The following is a 14,593-nucleotide window of genomic DNA, read 5'->3' on the forward strand; positions in this document are numbered from 1 at the left end:
AACAACCACTGAATTAAATATGCAGACATACAGCCTCAATCTCTGATCCAGCATCCTGTAATTGTATCACGAAAGTATTTTAAACATAGCTAAGTATACAAGAGGAAATAGTCTAACAGATTTATTTTGAAAAACTGAATTCTATGCTACTACATAGGCAAAGGTAAACATAATTTTTTTGTTTACTAAAAATAAAGTGAACATAATTCATGTAACATTCTTTAAGTAAGACACTTAGGACAAAATGACACACACACACATACATACATACATACATACATATATATATATAAAATCAAAACCTGAACTGAAATATACCTTTGAAAACTAAAATTAATATTTTTGAGTACTTTCTCTGCTTAGTGCTTACTACATCTAAAGTGTAAATATAATTTTTTAGAAGACTGAGACTAATCAGCCCCTAATACAGGTAGAAGATTCTAGAAAACCTATGATTTGATCTCTTTGAAAAAAATGGAATACAATGAACAGCTCAATGGAAAAAATATCAAGGTGTCACTTAACAGGGGCTGTTATATGAAACAATACCAAAAAATAAGGAAGAAGATAAATTATTAGGAAAAATAGTCCTTATTCAATCCTTAATTTAGGAAAATAATTTCAATAATTCTAATACTAGCCAGTCTCCAAACAAATCTATCTTTAACTGGAAATCTGATGGACTTTGAATCAAGTCTTCAAATATCTTGGTTTTCTGATATAATCTTAGTTTAAGATACTACAAGAACCCTTCAAGATAATGAAGGAATAATTATTCTTAATATTCTTCATGACAATAACATCATGTATCCAAAGTTTAATTTAGTTCCAAAATTAAATGTCTTATGTAAACTGACATGTAATTATTAATTTCTTAACTTCTTCAGCAATGGCAAAACACTGGTGAGCCAGTCAACATTACTCAGTTGAAGTTTCCTTTAATTGGTGTATTATGCCAATCTAAACTCATTTTTCTTAACTTGCTCTACTTGACTGGCTCTGTGAAGTTTTCTACAATGTCCCATTCTCATGTCTTTTTCTCACGCTCGTCCTTACACTAGACACCCTCCTCTTTTCCTACATAAAATTATGACTCTTTCCCCTAATTATTTCTCTTTCTACATTTCTTAATCAATTCTTCAATACATATGTATTCAAGGCACACTGTACTACCTGCATTGCTGCTTCCACAGGTGTCTAACACATGGGCAATTCGTATCACAATAAAATTAAAATTTCAAGAGTAACTCCCTTGCGGCTTTTATCGCACTATCTTAACACATATACTCCTCTGTCATGAATGTGTAAGTCAAAACTGAAAAACACATTAGAGAGAATGCTTCTCAAGACACAAATCTGGAGAATACTGCCTATCTGCTGATGATTATATATAAAAACAGATTAAATATAATAATATTAATATGTAATCTGCAAGAAAATAGCCATAAGGCATTAGCTCAGTTATTATTCTTTTTTTTAACCTTTTCACCTTTCATACATAGTACGTGATATAGGAAATAGCCAGTTAGTATTATGATCAAAGAAAGGTGTAAGAACAAAACTCATACTACAGACACACAAGCATGGAACCAGGTACATAAAATAATATACATGTCTAAAGAAGTATTAAACGTTGACAGTCTTACTAAAGGCTACAAAATCATATTGCAAAACATTTTTCGACAGCCTTATTTACCTGATGATAAAATCCAGCTTGAGCCATGGGATCTGGCTGTGCCCATCTATACCCTACATGAGGCCATGAGGTAAACGTCTCCCGTCTGTTAGCTTCACTATACATCAGTGATCTAAAAGTAAACATACATTATGTAACCAAAGTTAGACATCAAATTACAGTGACACTATTACTCACCACTGAAGAAAAAAGCTTACCGGATTATTAACAAAAACTGGGAATGTTTAATGACCAAGTTCAAATCTGTACTATAAATTTGAAATGATAAGTTTTAGGAATTTCCCATGAACAGAATAGGGAAAAAGAAACATGTTAAGATGGCTACAACAGATAATTCCATGGGTAGATTAAATTAACCAATGTTGCATAACAGTGATCAAAGAGCAGAGAATTTGAATATGCAGAGGCACAGAACCCTATGCTTTCATCAAGTGACAAGTTTTGCATAAATGGATAAAACCACAGCCAAAGGAACAGTAGTTTTACCCCCAACCATATTGAAAAAGTATATTCTAGTTTAAGTTTTTTTAGGTAGAAAGCAATTTATACGTTGTTTCTCCAGAGAAATCCTTTTCCAGGAAATTTGTACTTTTCAGAAGATTATTAAAAAAAGGAAATCTTCACATGTTTTCATTAAAATAATTAGCTCATTGAGACTGAACCTGCAACAACAATACCAGAATATCTTTTTAAAAGAGACTATCAAAATTAGAAAAAGTCCACACAGCTTCAAATAAGAAAGGACCAGTATGCAAAGTTCCTTTTCCTAACACAGAAGAGAAACTGATTCAATAAAATAAAGTGGTAAAATTCATCACAATGAGACCAGAAAAATACTTTTATTTAAATTCTTCCCTTAAACTAGTATATGGTTTCCTGTAATACTGCTAATAAGATTTAGGTTTAACTCATAGCTGTGTCCTGATTTGGGGAGAAAAAATAATTGTTTGATCAGGCTACAGACATCTTCATGTTTTCAGAACAGAAAATCTGTCCACTTGAGTTATACTACCAAGCAAAACAGTAATAGCATCCCGTAGACCCTGACTCAAACCTCCAACAGACCTCAGAGTTCATCAAGATTTTCATAAGGGTTCCTAGAATCATATTTAATGAAATAAAAAACACAGACTACATCAAAATTAGTATTTTGAGACATTTTAACACCTCCAGAAACACTGAAAATCCCATCTAATAAATGCATTTTCTAAAACAAACCATTCACCACAGCTTACAGTGATTTCTTTAGACAGTCTCCTACTGACTGCAAAGAAAATAGCTCTGAAATTATAATCTAAAGATAGGCAGGGCTCTCAGACAAGAAACATTGATTCTAAGTACATATCCTTCCTTTTTTCCTCTTTTCCAGACGTACTGCAAAGAATATTTTAATGATAGCCAAAGACATATCACATGACAGTTAAGATTAAAAAGGACAGTCTCTACATTTTGCCCAAAAATGAGAGACAGCAGGGTTACTATGGAATATAAAAATACTTCCCAAATGTTAACAACCAACAGAAGTTACTTACGTAATAAAAGAAACCACTTAACAAAAAAAGGGCAACTGATTAAGCAGTTTCAGTTTACAAAAGGATAAACTAAAAAATATTGCAAACTAATATAACAGAATATGGGAATTCCCTGGTGGTCCAGTGGCTGGAACTCCACAGTTTAGCTGGTGAGAGCCCAGATTCAATCCCTGGTTGGAGAACTAGGATCCCACAAGCCATGTGGAACAGCCAATTAAAAAAAAAAAAAAAAAGAGCTATACTTAAGATAACATAAGTTAAAGGTTAACTCATTCACTAATATTTTTGCTACATCGGCACGTACTCTTTATAAATGTACTTCAGAAAACAACATGAGCAGTTAAATTCACATTCAATGAAAAAGTGAAAATGTAAAATGCTACATGGGAAGGCAAGTGTGAACTGAACAAAATCGCTAAATGTAGTAACTCAGCAAAACGTTTCTATACTTCAGTACTGATAAATATTATCTCAAATAAAAATCATTTAAATTTTTCAATGAATGCACTACTGACTTTTAGTTTTCTATAAAGCAAAACTCCAAGGAATCTCTACTGAAGAAAATAATGACTGAAATATGACTTTTTTAAACACTTTAAATCCAGGGCAAGCAGCAAAAAAACCTTAATTCAAAAATGCCCTAGGAAAACAAAACAGACAAAAAGCCCACAAAATTGCCCTTGAGTGCTTTTTTAGCTCTTCCCATTCTTAAGAATATTTATCTATTTATTAATAATATTTAAGAATATTTATCTATTTATCCATTTAGCCGCTCTGGGTCTTCGTTGCGGCAGGTGGGGTCTTCAGTTGCGGCAAGCAAACTCTTAGTTGTGGCTTGTGGGGTCTACTTCCCCCCGAAAAGGGATCGAACCCAGGCCCCTTGCAGGGGGAGGTCAGAGTCATAGCCCCTAGACCACCAGGGACGTCCCTTAACTCTGTCAATTTTTTAAGTAGGAAATAATATATGGCTCATATTCAAATTCTGGGACAGTGTTTTAATTTACCAAAATTTATGCCAAAGGTCACAAAATTCATCAAGGCAAAATAATTCTTATATAGTGGATAATTATATATATATTATATACTGAATTATTAATAATATTAATGACTCAAATATTTACTAAGCAATTACAAACCTACAATTTAAAAAATATAGCTTTATAATCCTCTTAAACACTTTCCAGGCACCAAAAGAAATTGTTTAACAATAGCAATTCAAGGAGTAGTTTACTTCATTTCAGTTTTTTGATCAAAATAAAACTCTGAGTGATTTTCAAAAATATTTTGGATTTTTTTAAAGTCAATATCAAATGTACAGTTATTCTGTTAATCAAAACACTCGTCAATTCAATGTTACTGTCACATCTCTTTATGAACAAGTTCATACCTGTCCACAGAACGGCCTGGCCCCACCCCAAGTTCTGGACGCGCACTAGGTAAGAGGTAAGACAATCTGTCCATCACTGAGGAAGCCACAGGCAAGGCAGCAACATTTTGATTTATTTTCTTAAGTTCATTCACAATGGCACTGGCAATGGACTTCAACACATGATGAGGAAGATGAAATGTAACTGTGGCCCACTGAAAGAAAACAGCAGTGTAAGCAAAAGAAAACATACTCAATAGTTTCTACCAAAACCCTGATTTATACATTATAAGATAAATAACTATTTATAGTCTCAAGTCAGTTTACTCCATTAATTTATAATTCAAAGTAAGAACTTGCAATTACATAAAAAATGAAATTAACCATCCTGAAAAAGAATGTTTAGACCCAGATGAGAGAGAAAGGACTCCTACTTTGTTCCTAGACCTAATCTGTTCATAGATTCAGAGCCTTTTGGTTGAAAGGGAGGCCAAATCCCCTTGAGAAAGGATCCCACAACGATGCCCCAACTCTCCACTGTAAATCATACGCCAAGCCTTCCTCAAAGGACGTTCACTGCATTGGACACTACACTACACTACGTGTGGACACTCACTGCAGTCACTGTGCACTAGGGAATGGAAATGCTGTGTGATATTCCAGGCACTACAAGAGAGGAACACTGAACTGACCGAAAACATCACTGTGGTCCATTAATCACAGTGGGGACTTACAATGGTGACGTGACCACTGTAATTTTGGCCCAAAGCTGTCTCAGTGAGCTCTGTGGATCCCCAGATCTATCTCTAGCTCCCAAATGTATAACTGGCAGAGAAATAGAACAGGCAACTAGAAAAATTCCTACACTGTTCCTCTGATCCTTTTGGACTACTAAAGGAAGAAAGATCAAGCAGGAGACCCTAGAACTTTCATTTTTTTCCTACAAAGCTACTAAACCACAGCAATACCACATTCTGAGGAAATTTATGAGATTAATGTCACACTAACAGACCTGACAGAGGGCTAATCAAACTACCTCAACTCTATTTAACTGACCCATCGGCCCATGCAAAACGTAAATGAATCTTGAAGAATGACCGTGGATTGTAAAATCAGGTGATGACTTCAACTGCAGCTGATGTTTCAGATGAGGTATTTTTACTGATGCAAATTAACAAATCCCTTGATATTTGGAAGGCAGTTAAAATTCTGTCAGATACCTTTTTGTCTACACTAATTTTTCAGACCATCCAAAAGTAAGCTGCTTTTATCTGGCACAATAAACAATAAATCTGCACAGTCTTACCCTAGATTTTGCTCTTTCCGTTCCGTTCCGTCGCTCAGTCGTGTCCGACTCTTTGCGACCCCGTGGACTGTAGCCTACCACTGGAGTGGGTTACCCTTTCCTTCTCCAGGGAGATTTTGCTCTTTACCAAAATCTAATCTGTAGAGATCCTGATCAACCCAACATCCTGCAGATCAGCACCTTGGTCTACTGTATTAGTAACATCATAGTAACTGGTCTAGATGAAGGGAAAGGAGCAAGGAACTTAAATGCCTTAGTAAGACACATGCAAGCCAGAGAGAATCAACATCCCCAGAAAAACTCAGGGTCCTAAAATCTCTGTGAAGTTTCTAGAAGTCCAGCAGGCTAGGCATATCAGGATGTTCCCTCCAAGGTGAAAGAAAAGTTGCTACAACAATGAAAAAGATGCACAAAAAGATGCTCAGTGAGCCTAAGTAGATTTTGGACCCAGGGTTCAACATATTTGAGAATGTTGCTGTAACTCAATTATCAAATAATACATAAGGCACAGAATAAGAGGTTCCTCAGCACACCCAGGCTGAATCAGAAGATGCTCTACCATGTGTATCTTGTGAGCATATTCAATGACATTGCTCCAAGTAGAGATGCTGTAGGGAGTCTCTGGGACAACAATGTAGCGGGATGGTAGGACAAAACGATGCCCTCTCCTGTACAGGATTCTTCTCTTGAGAAACAGCTCCTGGCCTCTTAGCAGTTAGTTCTCATAAAAATGTGTCTACCCATGGGACACATGTGCGTGCAATTAGAGCTGTTCATCATAAACTAGGTGTTATCTGATACACCAAACCGTATTACTGGGCATGAGGGCTAGTATTCATTAAGTGGTTTATAAGAAACCAATTTTGAGAAAGTCCAAAAGGCAATTCAATTTTGAACCTGCTGAATAATCAAGGAGCTGAGATTTCTACAATACCTATTCTGCAAAATAGACGCATAAATTTTCCTCTGTTCATTTCTTTGCATTTGTGCTTTTTTAATAAAATTCTTTTTTAGAAATAAAAAAATAAAAAAAAAAAATACCTATTCTGACAACAGCTCCTTTCTCATTCTATACTGATGGCTTCAAAAGGAACTCCCTATTATGGGATAATTGAAGAAGAAAACCTTTAGATCTGACATACAGATGGTCCTCACATTATGAAAGTGCCGGACCAAAGTGGATGGCTGCAGCACCACAGTCCCAATCAGGACAGGGATGAAGGCAAATCTTTTCAGTGGGCAGAACTTCAACCAGTACATTGGACTGTTCTCTTTGTCTGGATTGAGAGGTGACCAGAAGTAAAGGTCCTCACTGATTAATGGACAGTGGCTAACGTTTTGGCTGGATGTTCAGACATCTGGAAAGATCAGGATTGGAAGACTGTTCACAAGGAAGTCAAGGGTAAAGGTCTACGGACAGAACTCGCCAAACAAACACAGTATGAAAATATTTGTGAAATATGTGAATGCTCATCAAAAGGCATCCTTTACAGAAGAAATGGGCAAATTATACACAGTATATGAATGTCACTCACCCTTTCACCATAACCACTCCAGTGCTTGCTCAATGAACCTATATGCAAAATGCCACGGTAACAGAGACAGAGGGTATGCACAGGTCCAACACGAACCTGCTCTCACCAAGACTAAGCAGGCTAACTGCAGGTTAACTTGCCAATAGCAGGTACCAAAGTTGAACCACCAATGGGACACCATTTTCCAGAAGAAACAGCCAATTACCTGATTGCACGTTGATTATATTAGATTTCTTCCGTTATGGATTGGACAGCAATTTGTCTTCACTGTAGATAAGTATTCTGACTGTGCATTTATCTGTTCTGCCCACAATGCTTCTGCCATAATATTAAACCACTACAGAGTATTCTATACAACTTTGCTTCTTGCTTCTCAGTAAGAAAGCACTTCAAAGGTGGGGGGAGGGGCTTGGAGAGGGGAGGCAGGGGAAGAGGTAGGGGCAACAATGGGCTCTTGCCCCATGAAACTGAATGGTCTTCCTGTGGTGTCCTACAGAAGGAGATGACCTGACAAAAAGGCGTGGGCCCTGCCAAAGACTCATTTTCAGTACTAACTGGGAGAGATGCTTAAAAGTCTGGAGTTCTAACCTTACAGGATTATGCATATGCTTTCAAGCAACAAAAAACACATGATACAGCTTCTCCCAGCAGGGTTGCTATCATACTTGATAATCTATTTACAGCTTTTTTTTTTTTTTAAGCTTTAGGCTCTAGAGGTCTTGTGACAAGGAAGGAATGTTCCACCAAGGGTAAAACAATGGTTGCATTGAATTAGGTGTTAACACTGCTATCCAGCAATTTTGGGTTCCTCTTGACTGTGAGATCAAACCAGTCAATCCTAAAGGAAATCAACCCAGAATGTTCATTGGCAGACTGATGCTGAAACTGAAGCTCCAATACTTTGGCCACCTTTTGCAAAGAGCCAGTTCACTGGAAAAGACCCTGATGCTGCTGCTGCTAAGTCACTTCGGTCGTGTCCGACTCTGTGAGATCCCATAGATGGCAGCCCACCAGGCTCCCCCCGGCCTGGGATTTTCCAAGCAAGAACACTGGAGTGGGTTGTCATTTCCTTCTCCAATGCATAAAAGTGAAAAGTGAAAGTGAAGTCGCTCAGTCGTGTCCAAACTCTTCGCGACCCCATGGACTGTAGCCTACCAGGCTCCTCCGTCCATGGGATTTCCCAGGCAAGAGTACTTGAGTGGGGTGCCACTGCCTTCTCCACTGATGCTAGGAAAGACTAAATGCAAAAGAAGGGGGTTACAGGATGAGATGGTTGGATGACATCACCGACTCAATGGACATGAGTTGGAGCAAACTCTGGGAAACAGTGGAGGGACAGGGGAGCCTGGTGTGCTGAAGTCCATGAGGTTGCAAAGAGTCAATCAGACACAACTTAGTGGCTGAACAACAATATTCATTAAATCATTATACTGTATACCTTAAAAAAATCACACTGTACAACAACTTGTCACTGAATCATCAGACAAAGTGGGTGGCAATTCTACTGGTTAATATGATTAAAACTTGACAAGGGAAACTGGATTGCTGGAAAGCAACAGAAGTAAGGAGAATTTAATTACAATCCAAGAGATTCTCCAGGGTGCCTCTAAGCTCTTCCACATCTAATATACAAGAGTGAAAGGACGATTACAACAACTTAGCATAGCACTACAAAGGATCTGAATCCTGCAAGAGTGAAGACTTAGGTCACTTGACGGTATAAAGATACCTGACCTTAACATTGCTGGTTAAGGACAAAGGGAGTATGCAATAACTAGGAGAAGGAGACTGTAAATATCAAGAATATCATCTTTATATTATACACAATTATAGAACTGAGGGATATGATAACTATATGTATTTTCTTCTCATTACATAAATGATAGACGGATGAAGATTTAGATACATAAAGACACAGAGAGGTAAGTCATTATTTTACAGAAGAATTTTTTGTTGTAGTTAATTTAGTGTTTAGGCTTAGATGGGTTTAATTTAGGTTTAGTGTTTAGGTAGCACAGCTCTGTTACCTAAATACTTGAAACTATAAATTTTAAGAGTAGCTAATATCACCTACAGATGGATAAAACATCTTTTGAAACTTTGAGTCTGCCTGTTCTGCTGACAGGGTGAGACAAATCTTCATTTCATTTCCTTTTTAGGAACAGAGCCTCTTGTTAAGTAAAAGCGTAACATTTTTGTTGCATGAAGATGGTATGTATGGAGATGATGAGTAGCCAAAGGAGCAGACTGTGCCAGTTATTAAGCTACTGTCTCTCAGGTCCAAACCTACCCTTTCCTCTCTTCTCAGTCATGTTGGGGCTGGGATACTATAAACTATTATTTTTTCTTTACCAACCAGTTTCCTGACTGTCAAGTTCTGACAAAGGAACACAGGCCGGAAATTGGAAAGCATGATAGGGGAAAAAGACTTGCTTCTTGCTAAATTACTTGTCACTGCTGTCAACATCATGTTAGCAAAGGACCTGGTGGCAGCAGTTGAGTCCTCTGATCTTTAGAGGGTTTTTCTGTTGTTTTCTTAGCACTCCGAGGACCAGTCTCATATATCTCCCTCGGAGGCACTAACATCAGCCGAGTAGCACCTCTCTTCAGAAATATGAGTCTCAGTTCACCAGGTTCCAATCTCCAAGCTCCTGAGCCACCTACTGGATAACAACTCCACCTCAGGAGTCTGAAGTCCCAGATCCATGGAGGCTCTTCTCTTAAGTTTTTAAGGATCTAGGTTCCAAAACCTGAACATCCTGTTCCTTCAGACCAAAATGAGTGCTGCTTCCCACAGTTACCATCTGTGTTACCTCACGGTTTTGTTTTCACTCTTTTGGTTCTCATACACATATTAAGTCAATTTCTCACAATAACTTCTCTCTGTTGAAATGCACAACATGGTTTCTGTTTTTACTAAATAAAACGTCCCACTAATAGAATTAAGATTCACAAAATCATGGTGAATTTATAAAATAAACTTCAATATAAATATTAGAATGCAGACGATATATGAGCACTGATATGAAAAGATCCTCAACAGGCATTCTTCAATGAAAACAAGCAAGGTATATGCTATAACCTGATTGCTCGTGTCCCTGCAAAATTCATCTGCTGAAATTCTAACCCAAAAGGGGAGTCTATTAGCAGGCAGGGCCTTTGGAAGGAAGGTACTTAGGTCATGAGGGTGGGGCCCTCTTTTATAAAAGAGGCTCCAGAGAGATCCCTTGCCTTTTTCACCATATAAGGACACAGTGAGAAGGTATATCCCAGAAAGAAGGACTTCACCAGAAGAAATACCAGTAGGTGGTATTCCATTACAGCAGTCCAAACAGACTAAGCAATCCAAACAGTACATCACAGTATTTTAGTATAACTTCAACTGGACTTGAGAAAAAAGATACTTACAAAGGCAAAAACTTTTTAGAAAACAGCTTCTACTTTATATGCTTCAATATAAAAATTGTATATGCATTACATTTATAATTTTTTTACAAATCTTAAAAGAAAAATGCAGAAGAATTAATGAAATATAGCCAAGGATTTAATTCAAAGCACTATCTCTCACCCTAGTCATCAGTGCAGGGAGAACAGAGAAAGGCAAAAGTATGGAAATGTTCTTTCTGTTATAACCCTAAACAAAGTAATTTTTTTTACCTTCTTACCTTAGCAACTTTGTGGTTTGCTGCAGTCTCATGAGATGTATTTTTCAAACCATCTTTGAGCTGTGTGATGAACAAATCATAACCCTCCGTACTAGAAACATCTACCTTTTCTAAACATGCGGATAAGAGCTGTTGTGCCTAAATAAAAAAAGATGATCACAAAAAATTAACCGTACCAAAAATGTTTAATTCGGATTCTTACACAAATATTTTAATTCTGAAAGGTAATATATGAAAATTTACTACTTCTACTTTTTTTAAACAAACTTAAGCTAACCAAATAATGATTTGCAAGGCTGTTACAAAATTAAATGAGATAAAGCAATGCACTCAGCATAGTACCACATAGTAAAGTCTCCATACATGGAAGTTTTTATAAACCAAAGCAAGACAGAAAAAAACTGGACAAGCTGAAACTATAAACAAAAATGAAAGAGATAAAAATTTAAAGACAAACGTAAAGTCCCTCAGTGAGCTTTACTATGTAAAACCGTAAGAGGGGTCACTCATTAAATCATCAGGTAATTTTTAAAAAGCCCTTTGCATTGTTACCCACGTATTCAGTATGAACTACATTAACAGAAATATATGGTCAATACATGGAAAAGAACACATCCACACTAATCCAACCAAACCCAGGACCGCACACTTTAGGCAAGACAGTGAGAAGCCAATGTGATGCAGGAAAGGGTACCTGGGATGGTGGAAGAACTACAAACAGTATTACATGAACAAGACAACTATAATTACTTGTGTAAAAAGAAAGAAAACCAGCAACAGACATCACGAGCTGGCAAGGTGGGAGAGGTGGCAGAAGTTGGCTAAATATTGACTTCAGGGTCCATTTTATATAAATGTTCAACTATTTTATTGTAATTCTGTAGTTCCTTTTAAAACCCAATGGTTTGATACCATCTTTCATTGTACACTACAATGTATAGGAGCTATCAGCTTTATTAAGATATCCCCAGGTCTAATTTCCTTAAAGGAGGAGAGGAAAAAAATATTCAATACAAGTAGAACTAATTATAATTAATTTTCTGTCCAAAGATTTTAACATGCCCCCAGATCAAGATATTCTTATGACAAAAAGATGGCTACTCTATTTTCAGAGCTCAGACCTTCAGCAAATGCTTTCAATATTAACACACTAGATGACTGTGATATGACACTGACCCACACAGTAACACTCTGCATGTCTTAAAAATGGGAAATAAGCTATACTGATTTTATCAACTAATCACATCAACCCACCAAACACCAAACAGTTAATAATCAACAAATTGGGATAAAGACAGAAATAATATCTCACTTTGGGGGGGAATACAACATTATAATCTCTTATATTTTTAAGATGATTTAAAGTCTGATAAATCTGAAAAATATAGTTTTAAATTACATGATATGAATGAACATTAACGTACACAAAAGGATTTAAGTTAGGATACACTTAAGTAATAAATATGTAACACAAAAAATATGTATGTTGAAATTTTAATCTGGAATTGTTAAGAAACATGTTACATAGCCAAGATTACTGGTTGTCCATTAATATTTATTTCTTCTTTTTTGATATTAAAGAAAAAAACCACCTCAGCTTAATGTGGCCATATGACTAACTTCTGGCCAATGAATTAATTGAATACGAAAAGGGCACATGTGAAACAGTTTGTAAAAGAGAATAAGAAAAATGAAGGAGAGGGTACAGAGAGAAGGAAGGGATGAGGGAGGGAGGTAAAAGGAAAAGGAGGAAAGGAAGGGTGGGTAATACCAGTGTGCTCCCTGGCCTCTTGTCCTCCCTTTCCCTAAAACTGGGAAGTAATGAGACTTCAAGCAGCAGTCTTGGACTCAAGAGATGGAAGCTAAGTGTTGCAGTAAGCAAAGTTGTCCCTATACTTGGCCTTGTGCTGTTACTAGAAAAAACTATCTTGTTTAAGCCATTGTATTTTGGGGTTTCTGTTAAAGTGGTTTAACCCATACAATTCACAATTCCTTGTTTTTACAGAGGTACATAGATAATATCCTCAAAGGACAATCTAATTTCATTTAACAACTAGTAAGTCTGAAACTATGTTAAGTAGAAAAGCATACTGACACTTATTTCAACTTACCTCTGTGACAGGTAATTCAAGCTGAACCACATCATCTTGCTTTGAAACTGGAGTTTGCAGAGCAGTGTCTAACAACAAGATTCCATTAAGGTCCTTCCTACACCCTACTGCATAATCATCCACAAAAATAACTTTATCCACGGCAGAAATATACTGACATTTCACCTGTCCACCTGGTTTAGCTGTTAAAAGAACAAAAATTCAACACTGAAGATTTTAAGACCAATAGATCTTTTAAAATAAATGCTTACAAGGCAACTAAATAGCTTATATATATAATCTTTGACTAGAAAAAGATTCTCTAAAGGGCATTATTAGAACTGATTAAATTGGAATATGTACTGTAGCTTAAAGTAACAATATGGAATTATCAGAACTTGAAAACTATATTGCTGTTATGAAAGAGAATATCATGTTCTTAAAATAAACATAGAAATAGTAAAGGATACGATATATGCAACCTATTCACAAGTAAGCAAAAGTAGTATGAATGTATACATGAGGGAATGATAATCAAATGTGGTAAAATATTTAAAACATTAAAATTAGTGAAACTTAGTAAAGGTTATAGGGAAGTTCTCTGTATTACACTACTTCAAAATAATTTGTTTGCAAAAAAAATTTAAACATCCAACACTATACAACATTGTACATCAACTATACTGTAATTAAAATAAATAAATACTCAGTATTTTTTTACATATTTCCCCCCTCCCCCTACAAAAGAATGAAGCATAAAGTCAATATGGACAGTTTCTAGGTAATGACCTCAAAAGTTCTTTTGGGCTATTATACCTAAGATATGCTTCCCAGGTGGGAAGACAGCTTCCCAGTCCCAGGTGGCGCTAGTGGTAAAGAATCCGTCTGCCAATGCAGGAGACAGAAGAGGCACAAATACAATCCCTGGGTCGGGAAGGTTCCCTGGAGAAGGAAATGGCAACCTACTCCAGTATTCTTGCCTGAGAAATCCCATGGATGGAGGAGCTTAGCAGGTTATAGTCCGTGGGGTTGCAAACAGTTGGACATGACCGAGTGCATACACATACATATCTGAGATAAAATTATGGAAGATGGCTATAACCTAAGTTAAGAGAACTAGTAAAGTCTCTTTGTTCAACTATCACTGAAAAACCATAGTCAACTATTACTGAAGATCAGTGTCCTCTGAAGTTTCTGCTGAATCAATATTTTAATAGAAAATGAATACACTAACCATAAATTTATCAGAATAAATTAAGAGTAGAATTTCAAGAAGTATTACAAAAGACAGTAAAACACGGAAGCTTTCAATATAAAACCAAAAAGCACAATTTGAAAAAGATAACACTGATTTCTCAATCAGAAAAGTAAGATCATGGCATCTGGTCCCATCACTTCATGGG

The 14,593-nt window shown here is 36.4% G+C and overlaps 1 protein-coding gene across 9 annotated transcripts in view; it reads right to left on the bottom strand.

The window, feature by feature from the left end:
• Positions 1 to 14,593, bottom strand: part of BIRC6 (baculoviral IAP repeat containing 6) — a 220,187-nt gene that overhangs the window by 176,468 nt on the left and 29,126 nt on the right. For all 9 annotated transcript variants that reach the window (XR_016038617.1, XM_088841556.1, XM_055400471.2 and 6 more), the window contains exons 2-5: positions 13,212 to 13,393; positions 11,101 to 11,238; positions 4,616 to 4,809; positions 1,697 to 1,808 (exon numbers count right to left, since the gene is read on the bottom strand). Coding sequence is in view for 8 of the 9 variants with exons in the window: in XM_088841556.1 (XP_088697682.1) it covers positions 1,697 to 1,808; positions 4,616 to 4,809; positions 11,101 to 11,238; positions 13,212 to 13,393 (626 nt within the window). In the remaining variant the exon portion in view is untranslated. The remainder of the gene's footprint in view (positions 1 to 1,696; positions 1,809 to 4,615; positions 4,810 to 11,100; positions 11,239 to 13,211; positions 13,394 to 14,593) is intronic.

This window comes from Moschus berezovskii, chromosome 11, assembly GCF_049115385.1.
Source record: "Moschus berezovskii isolate FMDL1 chromosome 11, NW_MosBer_1.0, whole genome shotgun sequence".
In the NCBI taxonomy this organism is placed as follows: Eukaryota; Metazoa; Chordata; class Mammalia; order Artiodactyla; family Moschidae; genus Moschus; species Moschus berezovskii.